Source organism: Macroventuria anomochaeta, assembly GCF_010093625.1.
Source record: "Macroventuria anomochaeta strain CBS 525.71 unplaced genomic scaffold BU25scaffold_10, whole genome shotgun sequence".
Classification (NCBI taxonomy): Eukaryota; Fungi; Ascomycota; class Dothideomycetes; order Pleosporales; family Didymellaceae; genus Macroventuria; species Macroventuria anomochaeta.
In genome coordinates, this window is record NW_022985371.1 from 47,620 (window position 1) to 64,928 (window position 17,309).

The 17,309-nt window shown below is 55.3% G+C and overlaps 10 protein-coding genes across 10 annotated transcripts; 8 read left to right on the forward strand and 2 right to left on the reverse strand.

The window, feature by feature from the left end:
- Positions 1-192: 192 nt before the first annotated feature.
- On the forward strand, positions 193-1,479 carry BU25DRAFT_456890 (uncharacterized protein; the record flags this gene model as incomplete). Its single annotated transcript, XM_033710070.1, has 1 exon — positions 193-1,479. The coding sequence occupies one exon, from the start codon at positions 193-195 to the stop codon at positions 1,477-1,479; it is 1,287 nt and encodes a 428-aa protein (XP_033563388.1).
- A 740-nt stretch (positions 1,480-2,219) lies between these two features.
- BU25DRAFT_389182 (uncharacterized protein) lies at positions 2,220-2,910 on the forward strand (the record flags this gene model as incomplete). Its single annotated transcript, XM_033704501.1, has 2 exons — positions 2,220-2,487; positions 2,592-2,910. A coding segment is annotated over one exon (231 nt), but the record flags the coding sequence as incomplete, so codon positions are not given.
- On the forward strand, positions 2,454-3,248 carry BU25DRAFT_17847 (uncharacterized protein). The gene is made up of 4 exons (XM_033700890.1): positions 2,454-2,487; positions 2,592-2,910; positions 3,031-3,088; positions 3,144-3,248. Exons 2-3 carry the CDS (start codon positions 2,726-2,728, stop codon positions 3,074-3,076), a joined length of 231 nt encoding a protein of 76 aa, XP_033563390.1. The 5' UTR covers positions 2,454-2,487; positions 2,592-2,725; the 3' UTR covers positions 3,077-3,088; positions 3,144-3,248.
- A 523-nt stretch (positions 3,249-3,771) lies between these two features.
- Positions 3,772-5,772, forward strand: BU25DRAFT_489822 (uncharacterized protein; the record flags this gene model as incomplete). Its single annotated transcript, XM_033711447.1, has 1 exon — positions 3,772-5,772. The coding sequence occupies one exon, from the start codon at positions 3,772-3,774 to the stop codon at positions 5,770-5,772; it is 2,001 nt and encodes a 666-aa protein (XP_033563391.1).
- A 180-nt stretch (positions 5,773-5,952) lies between these two features.
- On the reverse strand, positions 5,953-7,750 carry BU25DRAFT_337434 (uncharacterized protein; the record flags this gene model as incomplete). Its single annotated transcript, XM_033702673.1, has 3 exons — positions 5,953-6,732; positions 6,780-7,465; positions 7,519-7,750. The coding sequence occupies 3 exons, from the start codon at positions 7,748-7,750 to the stop codon at positions 5,953-5,955; spliced, it is 1,698 nt and encodes a 565-aa protein (XP_033563392.1).
- Positions 7,751-8,223: 473 nt separating this feature from the next.
- BU25DRAFT_337798 (uncharacterized protein) lies at positions 8,224-9,068 on the forward strand (the record flags this gene model as incomplete). Its single annotated transcript, XM_033702689.1, has 2 exons — positions 8,224-8,450; positions 8,504-9,068. 2 exons carry the CDS (start codon positions 8,224-8,226, stop codon positions 9,066-9,068), a joined length of 792 nt encoding a protein of 263 aa, XP_033563393.1.
- A 312-nt stretch (positions 9,069-9,380) lies between these two features.
- Positions 9,381-9,952, reverse strand: BU25DRAFT_489825 (uncharacterized protein; the record flags this gene model as incomplete). Its single annotated transcript, XM_033711448.1, has 3 exons — positions 9,381-9,795; positions 9,880-9,893; positions 9,944-9,952. The coding sequence occupies 3 exons, from the start codon at positions 9,950-9,952 to the stop codon at positions 9,381-9,383; spliced, it is 438 nt and encodes a 145-aa protein (XP_033563394.1).
- A 1,425-nt stretch (positions 9,953-11,377) lies between these two features.
- On the forward strand, positions 11,378-12,769 carry BU25DRAFT_337421 (uncharacterized protein; the record flags this gene model as incomplete). Its single annotated transcript, XM_033702672.1, has 5 exons — positions 11,378-11,489; positions 11,541-11,761; positions 11,814-12,114; positions 12,180-12,314; positions 12,399-12,769. The coding sequence occupies 5 exons, from the start codon at positions 11,378-11,380 to the stop codon at positions 12,767-12,769; spliced, it is 1,140 nt and encodes a 379-aa protein (XP_033563395.1).
- Positions 12,770-13,423: 654 nt separating this feature from the next.
- BU25DRAFT_489827 (uracil permease) lies at positions 13,424-15,339 on the forward strand (the record flags this gene model as incomplete). Its single annotated transcript, XM_033711449.1, has 5 exons — positions 13,424-13,549; positions 13,618-13,707; positions 13,761-13,801; positions 13,853-14,421; positions 14,476-15,339. Exons 1-5 carry the CDS (start codon positions 13,470-13,472, stop codon positions 15,337-15,339), a joined length of 1,644 nt encoding a protein of 547 aa, XP_033563396.1. The 5' UTR covers positions 13,424-13,469.
- Positions 15,340-16,365: 1,026 nt separating this feature from the next.
- On the forward strand, positions 16,366-17,114 carry BU25DRAFT_430049 (uncharacterized protein; the record flags this gene model as incomplete). The annotated part of the gene is made up of 2 exons (XM_033708584.1): positions 16,366-16,663; positions 16,717-17,114. The coding sequence occupies 2 exons, from the start codon at positions 16,366-16,368 to the stop codon at positions 17,112-17,114; spliced, it is 696 nt and encodes a 231-aa protein (XP_033563397.1).
- Positions 17,115-17,309: the final 195 nt, after the last annotated feature.

Here is a 17,309-nt window from a genome sequence, read left to right on the forward strand (position 1 = left end):
CTAGGATCAGGTATGATTAGACGTGCTTTCACTTACGATTGCGCGGCTGCCTGGGGCTTGATGGCACGCCCGTTTGCTTGCAACAAACTCGACAAGATCAACCTTCCGCACAGTCCCTTCCACCCACTACCGCAGACTTTCCATACCCAAACACTTAATATTAGTCCGCCGCACGCTCTCAACGTCGCCGACATGTCAACAGCCGAAGGCCAAAAGCGCACAGCAGACTTCTCACCCACCACACCAACCAACCCCAATCCTCCTCCTCAGAACACCACCGCACCACACATTTTACGCCGACACCAGCACCGCCGTCGCAACATCGCCGCCAGCGTCTGGGGCCCCGAACTTCCTCCACCCCCATCCACACCCGGCATCTCCCAACCAGCATCACGCGCGACCTCCTCAATCTTCCGTAAACCGCCCTTCAACATCTACAAATCGCTCCTCCGCCACCCCAACCTGTTCTTCCAATTCTGTATCCGCCTTCCCTATACCAGCATAATCTCGCTGTACAGCATTGACAAAGAATTCCACTACCGGCTCAACAAATACAGCCTCAGCCTAATCCACGACTACGCGCGCTACCATGCCCTCCTCGCGAGTCATGTGTTCAGCTGGGTGCTATTCCCGAAGTTATGTATCAGCGACCCCATGTTGCGGCCGATGGATGGGCGGGAGTGGTTGGCGCGCGACGTCCCGGGGTTCCGGTGGGTGGGTATGGTATTACACCGACAGAAGGTTGTACGCGGAATTCTGACGTGTCTGGCGGTCGAGGGGTTGAGAGTGCCGAACAAGGCGTTTGAGGTGCTGTGCAAGTTTTGGTGTGTTATGGAGTGCAAGAGCGTCGCGCTGAGGGAGGCGTTCCTGCAAGATGGGGATATCTGGTCTGACCAGGAGATCTTGGTCTTTCAGCTCCTGCTCGTGAAGCTGGATATGCGGTTCTCAGATCCGGTGCTAGGGAATGGGGTTGGAGAGTTGAGTCATATGCTGTTGACGCAGAAGGGGCTGGGGATACTATACAAAGTCTTGATGGGGCAGATAAGGATCGACTACGACAAAGCAACAGATATCCTGGTCCGCACCTACCTGAGCGAGGATCTCGACACTGACACGCACACCTGGCTTGACGACGAGATAGACAATGGTGTCCCAGAGGAAGAATGGGGGCTACTTTCCAGAGAAGGGTGGCATATGGACGGGAAGAGGATGGACAGTGCGGTTGACATGGTGATTATGGAGGGTATCAGAAGAGGACTGGATGTACAGAGGTACTACCTTGACTTCGTCCTATATGGATTCGTTGATGGAGACGGAAACAATGTACCAGTGCCACGGATGCTCAGACAGGGAAACGGTGTGAACGTGGTCGAGGTTGGTTTGCCGAACGAGCAGGCGAGAAAGCAAGCCCTTGGGAAGTTGAGAGAATTTGCAGGGCTCTCATGTATTGATGGAATGGAGGTCGATACTCAGTCGTGACGATTAGACCGACAGGCGGTATCAGCACCGTCTCGATCGATCTACATCTCATATAGCTCTTCCGGTTTACGTCGCGCCGCAAAACAGTTCGTTGCCTGCTTCTTGGACTTATCGAAACATAGTCTCACACCGCAATATCGTCAATCTTCCAAGGGTGAGCCTTGTGGATCCATGACAACAACTTCAGTTGCATCGTGTCGTTGATTCGAAGATCAGCCGAAGAATGGTGGACGACGTGGGGTCGAAGTAGCTTGTGACAGGCGCTAGGTACTGAATGGCAGATCCCGCCGCAACTGCTTCCGAAATCTCCCAGGTTCGATGTCGACACAAGGACTGTTGCCAGCGATGCTCTTCAAAAATCATTGCACCGTGCCTCAGATAGACTACAGATTACTAGGGGAAGACGGCTCCATCCAATCAGCAATTCAACAATCCTGTTGACATGGCTGTGCGCGCTGAAACACGACATCTTACAGGCACGTAATCGCTCGCAAGCAATGTCGTGATCGCCTGCCCACCAATGCGCCCACACAGCGCCTTAATCGCGCTTTCTGGCGTGCAACTGCCACGAACAGCAGGTGGCGGCGCGCTTTACCTTTGCCGTTGACGAGCGCTGGAGTCACAATGGCACGAGAGTGGGCTGATCCGACAGCCCAGCGCAGTATTCCTTGCGGCTTGGAACGAATTTGGACCCTCAGCTGCGCTTCGGGCGCCCACCAGACGGGCAGGTTAGGGTCTACCCCACATTTTCCGTGCATACAATTACCTTCAGCCTCTCCCGTGTTGCGTGTGGTTCTGTGAAACATTCTCCCGTAATCTGTTTGTCAGGCACCAGCTTTCCAAGTAATCAATCAGCTTCGGCATTTACTAGTGTTCTCAAATTTGAAGGTCGGCATACCAAAGCGACGCTCTTAGAGCAAGTGCAGCCAGCCCTACAAGAGGAGCTCCTCCGAAGCCCTACGGTTGCCTGACTCAAGGACCACTTTGCATCATCGCCCGCGCTAGATTGTGAGTACCCTTGCTGAGACATAAAGCAGAGCTGCCCGTCTGCTGTGTGATTCTATTGTTATTCATCTCTGTTCAGCCTGTTTGATCGTAGCTGATTTGCAAAGCCACGCAGCCTCATTCAGCCCTCCACCTCGAACACGGCTGCCTAGCCCCACCGCCAGGCCATCCATAAGAGCAGCTGGTTTCATATCGAGACAACTTGAATCTCAGTCAAGTTCGACTTCACAACACAATCACAATGGCCGTCTCAACACAAGCCCTCTCCTCCATCCGCCGGTACTCCACATCCCTACCGCGTGACCCCCACTACCGACTCAAAGCCACACTCGCAACGGGCTATGTTGTATCGGCGCTTGCACTGCCGTTTGTACCACCGCTGCTCGAGACTAGGAGAGCGAAGGCTGATGGAAGCTATCTGACGAGGTGAGTACGGGATGTCTTGTCTACTTTTGGTGGATGGTCCCGGAAGAACACTCTTCCAGCCAATCACACCATCATGTCAGGCCGGATGTAGAGTGGAGGAACAAGGCTGACGACGTGTAGGGAGAATGTGTATTGCTCGAGTCAGTTCCATCAGTGCGCTCGATGAGCACGAGCACGGGTGAGGCGACCTCGACTTCTTTGTCCACCGTCCTTGCACTAACATTGCTTTGCAGGCCTCCAGGTTTTACAAGAAACCGACATCTTCGTTCTTGAGCCTTTTACATTCATCATACCCATTATTTTCCTATGGTATTTCGGCGTTTGGATGTCCGCATGAGGACCGCATAGTTGGTGTTCTGGGCTCTTCGTCTGCGTTTGGATATGTACACGCCAGATATTGCGTGATTATACATGGCAAATATCACTCCCATCTCGAGGCTCTCCCTGTCCGCGCTATGAATGTATTGCCAATAGCACGGAACCGTTGCAGGGTTATCCATCACCCTGGAAACACATGCACTATCAAGGTGCCAACCCACACCATTGGCAAGATGTGCATATATGTAGCGGAGCTGCCGGCATTCCACCAGCTTCCTGTATGGAGTTATGCTGAAACGGGAGCCTGGAGGTACTCATACTGTTGGCATCGCGGGATACTGCTGCCTGGTGCCGCGTGGTTGTGAGCGTGTACCGTGGGATTTGCTGGCACGGATCACGTATGTGCCGCAAACGTCATTGGTCCAAGCTGTCCCTTCCCCCACATGAAAAGTGCCGCCCCGCAGCTTTGCGGCCCCTCAAAGATTCGACGCGACTCTGAACGCGTTACGCAAAAGACCCTTCGAACCCTGAACCGCAGCCGCCATGGCTTCGACGCTGCTCGGTAGCATCGATCACCGGCTGCCCAACGAGCTCACCCTCGCCGTCGTCCAACAGCTCGCCAACGACAACCGCACATTATGCATCCTGGCGCAGACATGCCGCGGCTTCCAGCAGCTCGCCGAGGAACACATCTATAAGACGATCAAGCTGCGATCTGTTCGAGACCTCCAGCGAATCATCTCCGCCTTCGTCGCCCGCCACGACCGCGTTCGCGCCGTACAGACACTCAAGATCCTGTATCGATGGAGCGAGCATCTCGAGGTTAGCTTAGAGAGGCGGAAAGCCTTCAACGAGTGCGTCGCACAGATGGTCAGTCTACGCGAGTGGCACATCGAGAGCCCGTACGACAACTTCAAGTGGGAAAAGGGCGGCCATGAGTGGGTTGAGGGCGACATGGCGCGCTTCAGGCAGGCGTTGGAGAAGGCTTGTGTTGAAGGGGCGCAAGAGAAGGAGCGTTTTGCACGTGACCAGCAATTGTGTAGGAGCTTACAGCGTACCGTGGGGCTGGCGCAGCTGGAGTCACTCACGATACACTCGCACGGCGCGCATGCAGACTTCTGGCCACTGGACGGCTTCCACTGCCTCTTCCGCCACCCAAGCCTTCGATACCTGCACGTGTCTTGCGTTACGTTTCCCGAGACGTTGGAGGTGCTGGAATCGTGTAAGAGGACGACACCGCTGACGACGCTCATCTTTGACGAATGCATTCTGGAGCCCAAGAGCTTACAGCACATTCTGGGCACCCCCGAGACGTTGAGGCACCTCACCATCGGCGAGAACGTCTTCAACATCAACAGGACCCACCGTTGTGACCCAAGGCTTTCTCCAAACCCAGCTGCAGCCCTCGAGGCCATCGCACCGGTCGCGCATTCACTCGAGACCCTAACCCACCTGGACTCAAAATGGCGGCTCAACCCAGACAAACACCTCGTTACCCGCAGACGCGTCCCGGGCTCAGGATTGCGGCACTTCCATTCCCTAAGAACCATGGAGTGCGACACCGACTCCTTCCTCCACGAAGCCATCGTCATGCACCACGATCTCTGCCCCCCGAACCTCGACACGCTAATCGTGCGCCGCCACTTCTACGTAGCTGAGAATTTCTTCGACTACCTCCCCGACGCGGGGATCTACACGACGCTGCCATCTCTCAACACCCTCGAGCTCAGGCAATCAGCAGCCTCGTTGAATAAGCTTTCAACATCTGAGTACATCTGTGAGCCCGACCGTCTGCGCAACCGCCACGCATACGGCTACAAGCTGTCCAGGAGCGATATCAACTTCAAAGTCAGCATTGAGCTGGGGCGGGGGTCGTCGCTGATACCGCCATACCTGCACGGCGAGCCGGCGCCAGAAGTCCGCTGCCTGTACGATGCCTCCAAAATTGGATTCAGGCGGCGCGTCAACAACGAGCCAGTCGTGTACAATGCTGCCGAGTGTGGCGAGATGCATGTTCTCACCCCGTTTCATCCGTTCCGCAGAGAGAGCTTCAACAGCCGGCTTCGCAGACCCGTTCCCTACCCTTCCGAATCTACAAGTGCACTCACCGCAGCCGCCGCCGACGACGACCTCCCCGAGACAGACCAACTCGACGACGCCGCCGTCCAGCAAATCACCGGCGAAACGGGCCGCGTCCTCGACAGAATGAAAGAGCGCTTCACGCGCGGGTGGCGTCTCGAGCGCTCGCTCTCGGACCCAGACCTGGACGAGCCGTGGTCCGAAGACGACGACTTCGAAGCCACGGACGAAGAGACGGACAGCGATTTCGAAGCGATGATGGCAGACTTGCAGAACGATGGGGACGAGGCGGCGTTTCTGCAGTTCATTGAGCATATGCAGGAGCAGGGGATTGCGATTGAGATGCAGAGTGGAGATGAGGAGGAGGATGGGGATGATGATTTTGTGGATGCGGAAGAGGATGTGGACACGGATTGGGAGGATGCGGAGGATGATTTGGAGGAGCATGAGGCGAATCTGGACTGAGATGGAGAGTAACGCCTGATATTGTGGGTTACGAGCAGGCAGACCTGCATTACCACAGCTCCTCAACAATGTCAAGATGAATACGACCATGGTGCATGTTCTGCTCTATCAAGGCTTTGCATTGTGTGATAAGGTCAACTATAATACTGTACCTAGACATACTGTATAGACATACTGTACCTAGACATAGGCCAGTGTGTGGTCCTCGCGGAATGTCGCGTTGAAGCCGAGAGACGCCTCGCCACCAGCCACTGATGAGCCAGTAACAACAAGCTCGCCAATCGATTGCTCCTCGGTTGTCTTGAGGCCGGGCGTGTCTCTAACCTTGACTTCCACGGCACTCAACGGAACACCAAAGTGGCTGTGTTTATTCGACGACGTTCCCAGCCTGTAATCGTATATGTTCGTCTGCGCGACAGCACCAGCGACCTTGGCAGCTGTCAGAGCGTACACAACGCGTGCCTGGGTGTAAATGCGCAAATCCGACAAGTCTTTCGAGCTCAGCGGAGGTGTGTTCAGGCCAGCTCGCTCAGAAGTGAAGAGCAAGCGCAACTTGCCTGGAGTGGTGCCGATTGTTGCTCTTGTGGGTGCGTTGAGACGACTCAGGAGGCTGTCGGTCGGTAGACGGCCGGAGGCGAGCACGCGGGATTCGAGATAATGCGCAAGCTGCTTCAAGCCGCCTACGGCTGACGCAGCAGTTGTGCTGTGGACCTTTGCGGCCGTCTCAGCGGAGACGACTACGATGGTAGGGGCTAGGGAACGGGTGGCCAAGGCCAGGTCGACACCGGGACCTGCGACTGAGTTGATGATGACGGTCGAGTGTGAGAACAGCGCTGCAAGAGTGAGACAGAGGCAGTAAGAGTTTGTGAAGGCGTCAGCCGGGAGGAAAGTGTCCGAAGCCGAGAGGCGTTGTGCGGTGGGCAGAGAGGTGATGAGCGAGCCGACGGCGGCGGCGATGTTCTTCTGGGTGTTAGCAACCGCTCTCAGCAAAGACCCGAAAGACGTACCTGTTGAGTGAACTTGACGATTTCAGCTGGCTTACCAACGGCTTCTTGCCAGAGGAAGATGACGCCTGGGGCATGGCCTCCATCTGATGGCAGGACGTTTTCGGTGTGCTTCGAATCTTGCACAAGCTCATGCCAAACGGAGACGTCGACCTTGCCGCCGATGCCCTCGGGGACCTCGCTCCAGTCCATATGTCTGCTCGTCTTCTCTACTGTCCAAACGATCTGGCGCAGGCCGGGCACACTTCGGGTGACATCAGCCAGGGGGACCGAGCCGGCCTGTGCGATGAGAGAGTCGGCACCAGTGGCCTGGAGCAGCTCTACGAGAGTCGCATGTGGCTGGTTGTAGGGGATGAGGACGGGGGTGAAGCCGAAGAAAGCGCCAGCGAACAGCACTGTCAGGAACTCGAGACTGTTTGGCAAGTATACGGCCACTTGCTTGGCGTTGCGCTCCTGCAGATGCTTTCCGACAATGGCCATCTCCCTCGAGATTCCCGCAATGCTGTGCTCTGAGATCTCTTCCTTGCCCAGGACGGTCATGATGGTCGCGGTGCCGGCCGAGCTGGCCTTCTTCTCCAGAGGAATTTCGCCCGTCACGCGACGCCAGATATCGCGAAGGTCGCCGTCTTTGCCAGCCGAGTACATGGGAGCGCCGGGAGGCTTGACGGCGAGCCCGGTCCGTAGGGGGTCTTGATCGTATCAGCTGAGCAGTTCGGCACAGGGCGTACTCGGGTAAACATACAGCCGTGAGGCGTCTCGGGAGACCTGAAGACTGCAGACTCTCGCGGCTGCCTCACATACGAGGCCTGTGCCTGTCTGGCGAGCAGCAGTGGGTGGGTGTCAGCATCCGCGTTGTTGGCTACAACCCAGCCAACGAGGCCCAAGATGCCGACGAGAAGCACGGTGGAGTATACATTCCAGCCCTGGAACAGATCGGAGATGGCTCCGTCCAGCTGCTCCAAGAGACCGGGCATCGTGGAGGCTACTCGATGTACGGGAATGTGCGGAGAGAGAAGAGTGAAGCTGCAACGCTGGCTGACAGCTGCAATGGCGGCGGGGTCCACGGCTACGCTAACTAGCGGCGGGTGGAGAGGCGGCGTGGGTGCAGAAAGCTCCGAGGCGCCGACGTGCATCGGTTGTTTTGACAACCGTCACTGCGACCATGACTGCCGGATGTGCAATGCCGCGATAGCCACTCGATCCTCGCCGCGCTACTAGCTACTAACCCACAGAGACAGCGAAGACAGCGAAGACAGCGAAGACTGTGAAAAGCGGCTGGTTGCACGTATCCCCGGATTGCGGACCGAAGCTCGTCGGCGTCATAGTCCTCCATACTCTTAGACTCACATAGGACGCTGAAACAACCAATCGTCGGCGTCACAATCGTCAGCGTCACAATCGTCGGCGTCCCAATCGTCGGCGTCACAGAGCTCCCATGGCCCTCTCGATGGCAGCGCCTGCTACACCACAGACGGCCGCGCCGCACACACCGCAGCTGCACACGCCCAATGGCACCTGGAAACACCCCAAGTTTGACGAGATCACGCGCCGCCAGTATGCGACAGCGTTCGACGAGAGCAACGTGAAAGCGATTGTTGCAAACGCCGGTCTCCTCGCCGCCTCGTTCTTCGCAGACGCAGTCTCCTCCAAGGTCAGGCTGCTGGAATATGCCGCGTATGTACATGCAGCGAGAACAAGCGTCGGCCGTTGTCCGCTAACGTTCAAAGAACACCCCTCAAGGCCCTCGTGCACCACACCCCTTATAGCGATTGGGGCATTCTGGCTATCCGCCTGTTCTTCGCCGTCAACATCGCAGCCGCCTTCCTGCCCCTCGTCCGCCGCTACTACCCCGACGACATCGCCGACATCCCGCTCACGCCCTCTCAGCGCACCTCAATGGGCCTCAAGCCCAGCGCCGCTTCGCAAACACCAGGCTCCTCCTACGCGTCGCCCGCTTACGTGACACCGCCGCGCTACTCGAGATCCACACCGCGGAGCAGCTTCAGCAACCAGGGCGAGCCTCCTTTCCTCGGTTCAGGCAGTCCCGCTGCTGGTCTTGGCAGGTCGACTTCGACCACATCGTACTCGCCTGGTGGTCTGGGTGGCTCAGCGAGCAGGCGCGCAAGCTATGGCGGAGGCAGCCCGTTCAACAGCAGCTTGTTCGCTGACAGTGGATCGAGCGCTGGACCTGGTACACCGACACCGTCTGCCGGGAAGGCTAGCGTTGGGTTGAACAACAAGTGGCTGTACGAGAAGCGGAGGAATAGCCCGAGGAGTGGCATGTTTGCATGAGCTTGCACGGAGCAGGACGAGTAGATGTGCGAGTAGACGTGCGAGTAGACACCGCTTTATACCCTGCTATATCGCGTCGGCGTTTGGGTACTTGTCCATCTAGCACTTACAAGGCACATCATTTATACATGGACATTACGGCATCCGAGAGCTTCCGCTGTAGAACGTACTGTAGTGCTCGAGCACAATCACTGGACGCTCCATGCTTCGTGATATCATACATGCGAAAACGCCTGGGGCTATTCTTCTGCTCCGCAACTGCACTCGCACTGCCCAATCTGTGATGTACATTCCTTCGCCTACTGCACGATCTTACGAGAAGCGGTCTCCCTTCCTACTCCTAAACACATCGCTAGCCTCATACTTGCTCTTCTCCTTCCCCTCGGTCTCCGGCGCATGCCTCGTCGCCGCCGGATCCTGACTCGCCTGCAAACTCGGGTTCCCGCTATCTTCATGCGCCCTATCCTCCCGTCTAATCTGGCCCGCCAATGCGCCCTTGTCGCTTGTGCTCCGAGGAGCAGTTGTGTTCGACGAGACTACTGCGTTGGGGGAAATGGTGGGGTTCGATGATGTCTCGCCGTGCAGGCCGTGGGCTTGCTCGAGCTGGCGCTGGCGGGTGCGCTTTTGGCGGTCCGCTTCTGCTTTTTGAGCCCGGTCGGCGTTGATGGATTTCTTTGCAAAGTAGTAGGCACCGCCGCCGGCGGCGATGAGGGTCGCCCAGCCGTAGCTATCATTGTGAGTCAGTAGGAGTTGTGGCGGGCGCTGTTGGTCGTTGGTGAGGCTGGTGCTGCGGCGCGGAGCCGTGACGTACTACACTGATTTGACCTGGGAGCTGTTAGCTAGCTGTTGCGGAAGAGCGAGCGAGAGACGCTTACTGTGTTCATGATTGCAGCTGTACAGATGAGTGCGATTGAGGAATTAAAAGGGCAGCAGTCGTGTTGGAAGCTGTGCTTCCGAAATGTTTTCCTGGTGGTGTTGAAAGTGGTCTGATTCCATAGGGCTGGACGTCCCCGATTGGTGCGGCACATTGCGAGCTCTCCACCTTCGCCTTCAGTGCATCATCCATCATCCATCCTATCGTCCCCTCTCGACGTTGCATACAAATCCTCAATATTACCGTGTCAAGGCATTTATAACTCGTTGGACCGCTCGAGCTGAGGGCTGGAGATGCTGCATCGCACGGAGACTGGTTTCATCGAAACATAGCATCCTAACAAAGCAGCACGTTCTGCGCCGCCAGCTGGAAGCTGCCTGCTGCCTCGTATAATAAGCTTTGATGACGCGAAGGCAAGTTGACTTGAGCCATCGATAGAGTCCGACTCGTGTGAAGACCCAAGCATCCCACAGAGCTTCAGACCTCGTGCGGCTTTTAGACGGTCCTTTGATATCCTCAAACAGGCGGCACCAGTTGCCTATCAGGACGCGCCCCAAAACAACACTTCGCCTCAAAACAACAATTGATGGCCTGATATCATCACTCGCATTGTCCAAGACACTGCGCAACTTCTGTCTGCGATGTGTTGATACACGCGCCCCACCGTCATGTCTCAAGAACGACCCGCTTTTTACAGCGCCTGACTCTCAAACACCAGCTTCCTGAGGCTAATCCAACCTCATAGCTACACCACTCGCACAGTGTTTGATCGCTCTTATTTGCCAAGAGTTCGGCATGTGTCCGGACAGGAGATACATCGGGACCAAGCTGTCGCGTTTCGTCGTGGCATGTTACCGCTCGCTTCGAAACTTGACACAAAATCTCCAAACCCGAATCGCTTCAGCACTCACCAAACGGCAGGCAAAAAGTTCTTGGCACCAGCCTTCCGCTCGCTGCATACAGCCCGTCTAGCTCTACACGAGCTCTAGAAGTTTGAGGCTGGTGGGTGCGCCTCATCATCGCAGCTACGCGCCACCAAACTGGCGAGGGCATTCCGCGGAGCGTCAATAGCAGGCACCTGTTACTCGTCGCTCAGCGCGTCAGATGCAACGTCCACCCATCGAAGGACCCTCCTCAAGGGGTTGCGAGGCAGCCTCAGGCTGCTGACATACGCATCCTTCACTTCACCATGGTAATAGCTCGTCTCGTGGGAGTGGGCACCGCATGGGCCCTGAGCAGATTTGCTCTCTTCGGCAGCGTTGAGTTCTCGCCTCTACATCGAGAGTATATAGGTCCACTTGAAGCTCCGCAAAGTATACTCTACCTCCATCACTGATCAACAGTTCTCACTGTCCGTTGTTCTCTTCCATCCTTTCCTTGCTTTTACTTTCTATTCGAAGCGCCGGACGCAATCTCTATTCCTACTTCAATTACAATGTATTACTCAGCTTCCGCCATTGCGCTAGTCGCTTTCGCCGCCAACGTTCACGCTCATGGAGTCATCCTTGCAGCTGTTGGAGACTCTGGCCAGAGTCAAGGTTTCTTGGGTACGAAACCTTACCTACCATGGACATGAACATCACCTAACGCATAAAAAGTTGACCAGAACCTTGCTCGTAACTGCACAACAATCTCGCCATGCCAGCAGGACTCGACCATCATTCGCGACTCTGAGATTACACAGAACATCGTGAACTCCTGTGGACGAACAGAAATTGCTGGCAACATCGATGTCGGCGAGCAGACTGAGAATGAGCTGGCTGCCAACCGTGTGACCCAGGTCTCAGCTGGCACCGTGATGACTGTTACCATCCACCAGGTTAGTGACACACGGTGCTTGGCTATTTGCAAATACTAACGTAGCTTTCAAGGTCAACGCTGACGGTGCCGGACCCTACGAGTGCGACCTGGACGAGACCAGCAACGCTGCCACAAAGTTCACTCCACTCAAGGTTGCCAACAATGTTCCTGGTGCCAACGGACTCTCGCAAGCCAAGGAGCAAGACTTCACGATCAATGTTGCTATGCCTGACAACTTTAATTGCATCGGTGCATCGACCGGTAACATCTGCACTGTACGATGCCGCAACACCGCTGTAGCGGGCCCCTTTGGAGGCTGCTTCGCTGTTCAGCAGACCGATAGCCAAGGTCGCACCGACACAACCGCTGCTGGTAAGTCACAACTTCCTTTTCATCAACACTTTCATCCCAAATACATAGACTCACCTTGACGGTAGGTGTCGATACAGCACAAACGCTACAAGGCATCTCGAACCAGATCCTGCAGAACCAGCAGGATCTTCCTGTTGCCATCGCAGCTAATCAAGCCGCTGGCGCTGCAGGTGGCAATGAGGGTGCAAGTGCCATTTCTGGTGCGTTCTCCTTTCCCTTCGTCACGCTCCAGTATACAGCTCGAGCAAAGACTGACTCCTCTCCAGCTCTCATCTCCGCCACAGCTGCGCCCGCAGTAGCTACTCAGACCGCAGCAGCAGGCAATGGCAACAACCAGAACCAGAACGCAAACAATAACAACAACCAAAATCAAAATGCAGGCGGAAACAATCAAAACGCGAACAACAACAATGGAAACAACCAAAATGCAGGCGGCAATGCGAACGGCAACAACCAAAACGCAGGAAACGCGAACCAGAACACAGCTAATGGAAACGGCAATGCCAATGGCAACAATGCTAATGGTAACGGAAACGGAAATGGACAAGGAGGACGCGGAGGCGGCCGTGGTAACAACAACAACAACAACAACAACAACAACAACAACAACAACAAGCGGTCCAACACGAAGTTCCTCTCTAGGTTTCTGCTATGATAGGTAAACGTACGAGGACATACGACAGCAATCACGATAGTCGAATGACGACAAGAGGTGGACCAACGATGACATCAAGCGCTCTGGCAGGCTTGTATTTCCTTTCTATAGGCTGAGCCGAAATCCTTTATAGACATGTATATACCCCTATGCAAGCATGTTCCTACACCAGGCCAACGCCAAGTCAATTGTGCTTTGAAGGGTAGGCTTTTCATGTTCACTGACGCTTGTCTGTGTAAGTGGGGCCAACAGTATCGCAACGTGGGGAACTTCCCCAAGCGGGGAAGTGTAACTGATAACACCCGACAACACGACGATCACTTTCTTTTATCCAGGTTTCTTATCTTTCGTGCATGAGTTTCACAGGGTTCCAGTCAGCCTCAATCCATTTGCTATCGAATGGTGCTCTGCACAATTGCCGGCCATGTCCGTGAAGTCTTTGCGCTCGACACATGAGTGGTTGGGATGAAATGCCTAGGACTGGGGCATTCGTTTAACCACCCAGAACGAGGCGACACATGCAGCATCGAGGTCAAGCTTATCTTATCGGCTCTCGACGACTGATAGCTGCATGTAACCCACCATCTCTGCCGGGGTCCAGCTGCAGGTCAATAAATATGCTGAACTCCCCTCACGCGACAGTACCCTGTACCCAAACCCGAACCCGCGGCCAGGGCTTCAAAGTCCTTCGTCCTACAAGATGCTTGGCATCGAGCGACCGAATCTTACGCTCAAGGTCGAGCAGACGGAGTCGACCTTTGCTGAAGGGAGTGCGCGATGGTATGTACCCAGAACAAAACCAGACAGAAGGTTCATGGCGATCGACTGAAAATACTAACTACCTCCAGGACGAACAAAGACCTGGATCCCGTTCCAAGGCACAATCGAAAGTGGGGTGTAACGAGCTTCCTCGCCTACTGGATATCTGATGCCTTCAAGTATGACCTCCAACACTCGCACCCAACAGAATCGAACACTGACACTACTGAAGTGCCGCGACATGGCAGTTCGCCTCGAGCATCATCGCAATCGGTACGACAGCACCCCACTCAACTACCTCAATAATATGCTGACAACATCCAGGCCTCACGTGGCGAGAATCTCTCGGCATAGTCGCCCTGGCTTTCTTCATCATCTCCTTCGTAATCGCACTCAACGGCGCAATCGGCGTCATCCACCACGCGCCATTTCCAGTCCTCGCTCGAGCATCATGGGGCTTCTGGGGTTCATACATCGCCATTGTATCGCGCGCCGTTCTCGCCGTCTTCTGGTTCGCCATTCAGAACATGAACGGAGCCAACTCTGTCAAATGCATGATCGCAGCAATTTGGCCCTCCTTCTTGACGCTGCATAATGGCATTCCAGAGTCTCAGGGCATTGAGACGAACACGATGATCAGCTTCTTCATCTTTTGGCTCATTTCGCTGCCCTTTTTGTGTATTCATCCGAATAACCTTAGGTGGTTGTTTATGGCTAAGTCGATCATTGTGCCCATTGCGTGGATTGCAATTCTGATCTGGGCGTTTGTATCGACGGATGGTGGGGCGATGTGGAACCAGAAGCCAACCTTGTCTGGGTCGGCGTACTCGTGGGCTTTCTTGTCGAGCTTGACAAGCGTCATTGGAAACTATGCTACCTTGTCGGTCAACCAGGTACGTTGATCCCCAATCCCCGGTTCCAAGATTGAAGACATTGACAACCTCCAGGCTGACTTCTCTCGCTACTCCCGCGTTAGCGTAAAATGGCAAATTATCTATGTCCCCTTCCTGCCGCTCGTCTTCACCTTCATCGCCTTCATCGGCATCGCTGCCTCCTCCGCCGGCGCCGTCAAATACGGCGAACTAAACTGGGACCCGATCGCCCTGATCTCGCACTGGGACAGCCGCGCATGCCGCTTCTTCGGCGCATTCAGCTTCGCCCTCGCCGCGCTCGGTGTCAATATCTCCGCAAACTCGCTGTCCGCTGCGAACGACCTGACGGCGCTGTTTCCGCGCTTCGTTAATATCAGGAGAGGCCAGCTTATTTGCGCGGTTGTTGCGTGGGCGCTGGTGCCGTGGAAGATTCTCAAGAGTGCGGGCAGCTTTTTGAATTTTATGTCTGCGTATGCGGTTTTCCTGGGGCCTATTGCGGCGATCATGGTGTTTGATTTCTGGCTCGTTCATGGGCGGAAGTACGACACTCTAGCGCTGTACCAGCCCCATAGCATCTACCGCTACACCCATGGCTGGAACTGGCGAGCCCTCGTAGCTTTCTTTGTTGGTGTGGCCCCTAATCTACCGGGCTTCATCAGTAGCATCAACACCAGCATCGATGTCGGAACAGGAGCGAGGCCGTATCACTTCGGATGGTTCCTTGGCTTCGTGGCCACGAGCATCGTGTACATCGTGCTTAGCATGTTCGTTGCGCCGCCGAGAGAAACGTTCATCGAGAAAGCAGTCCTGCCGGACGAGATCTACGACCAGCATGGCGTTGTTGACGAAGGCCTTTCGCTGGGTGGAAGTGGCAGTGGAGAGGAAGGTGTCACGAGAGAGAAGGCCGGCTGGAAGGCAAGGCTGACGAAGATACTGTAGGGCGATGACTTAGGGCATACAGCTTCAGTCATCGCAAAGCCGTAGCAGTCGAATCATAGGCGCAAAGACCAATAGTCCATAATCGAACGTGTCCGTTAACGTTTAGGATGACAGCTAATGCAAGCCTACGTTGCTTGTAATCAGCTGTGACCTGCACGTCAATATCGATGACAAGACGCGTAAATGTCTGAGCTGACGACGCGAGTATGAGCGCGCAGCGTTGTTCTTCAGATGTAAGGGTTGTGTTTTAAGAGTAAGATGCCGGCGATGAACGTCCCGTTTCACCGACCAATCGACAGCCGGGCCTTCCGCTTCGAGCATCACCACGACCTCACCACCAGCAACCGTTCTTTTCACACAACCAAGCATCCTCGCGTCCCTCGATCCCTGATCAAATCTGCAGTGCCAAAAGCTTCTTTCGGGGGATTTACGCGATATGATGGCGCAGGACGCACATGACTGACAGACGCAGACGCGGTGCATACTCGAAGATTATCCTCCGCGTTTCTCCCCCACCCCCATTCTCCGAAATCTACATCCGCCATCGAACAACCAATGGCTTGGAACACATCCTCTACCGGAACCAATCAAACAATGTTCAAAGTTCATAGCTGTCTCACATTTTCTTGCCCTTACTCCTCTAGCACCGCATCTGCCACTCTGGACTCGGCAATTCACAGACGCTACCCGTAAGGCTGAGTGCCCTGCAGCTTCCTAGCGAACAACTGCCCAGCTTTCAAACGCGTCAGCTGCCGCACGTCATGTCCTCATGTGTGAAGATCGATGAGATGAGCCTCGCGGGACCCCTCCGGACTCTATGACGGTCTGCAGGTCAGCGAGGGGCGTCCAATGGTTATGTGGGCCGCGTATGTGACGCTGGACGTATTTGAAGGTCTTTATGTCGTGTGCTAGGTCTTTTCACTCTATATCTTCAAGTGCAACCATTTCACATTCCCATCGTCAACATTTCAAATATCGAGTCGGGCGAGAACCTCAGTCTCCATATTTCAATCAACTACAAACGCCATGAAGATCAGCTTCACAGCACTCGCAGCGCTCGCTGTCCCAGCATTTTCGCAATCTACAACAGCTGGACCTCTCACGCCCATCGTCACTCCACCATGGGCATCCTCAGACCTTCCTAAATGGTCATCCCTCTACAACTCCCTCGTCTCTGCTGGCAAGGTCCCCACAACACTCACAGCTGCACCCTGGCCAACCGGCGGCTACGGACCCGGCTCAGGACCATGGGGCCCAGGATATCACAATGACGATGACGATAACGACGGTCCTGGGGGTCGCGGTGGCCCTGGACGCTGGGGAGGTATGCTTTTCCCTTCCATTCACACTCAAGGACGAACATGCTAACAAGATTAGGACCCAACGGCCCCGGTCCTTGGGGAACAGGCAGCTACGGCCCGTGGAGCGACTGGGCCACCAAATCCGACTGGCGCTCCAGCCCCTGGACAGCGTGGTGGGGCGGCAGCGCGTGTCCGCCTTCAGACTGGCCGGGCTGGACTGCTGGGCCATGGAGCACCGCCGCACCGTGGACGACGTGGTCGGGATGTACGGCTAGCACGACAGCGACGAGCGTGGGGACTGCTACTGTGAACGGCACCGTGACACCGACGACGGCCTATGGACTGCAGGTTGCTGCTGCTAGTGGTACGGGTGCGGTGGTTACGACGGGCAGCACGGGTGGTGCTGATATGAAGACTGTGAGTATGGGGTTGGCGGTTGGTGCTGCTGTGCTTGGATTAGCTGTTGGTCTCTAAGCAGTTGCTGGAGCCAGACAACTAGAAGTTTAGCAGAGGCGAAACGTCGCTATCTTACTACTACATAATGATGGAGAAGCTTAGGGGAGTTCAGGATGCCTTACGCTCGTTGATGATATACCACCGTTTCTATAGAATGTTCATTCTTCTCTTCAATCGTGCTTTCCTGCCCTCTCTTCAAGATCGCGACATCTA

Excerpts from the sequence above, each read along its gene's own strand:
- BU25DRAFT_17847 (XM_033700890.1), top strand. The coding sequence starts at position 2,726 with ATGGCCGTCTCAACACAAGCCCTCTCCTCCATCCGCCGGTACTCCACA. Across the intron at positions 2,911-3,030 it reads GATGGAAGCTATCTGACGAG|GGAGAATGTGTATTGCTCGA; the intron begins GTGAGTACGGGA and ends GACGACGTGTAG.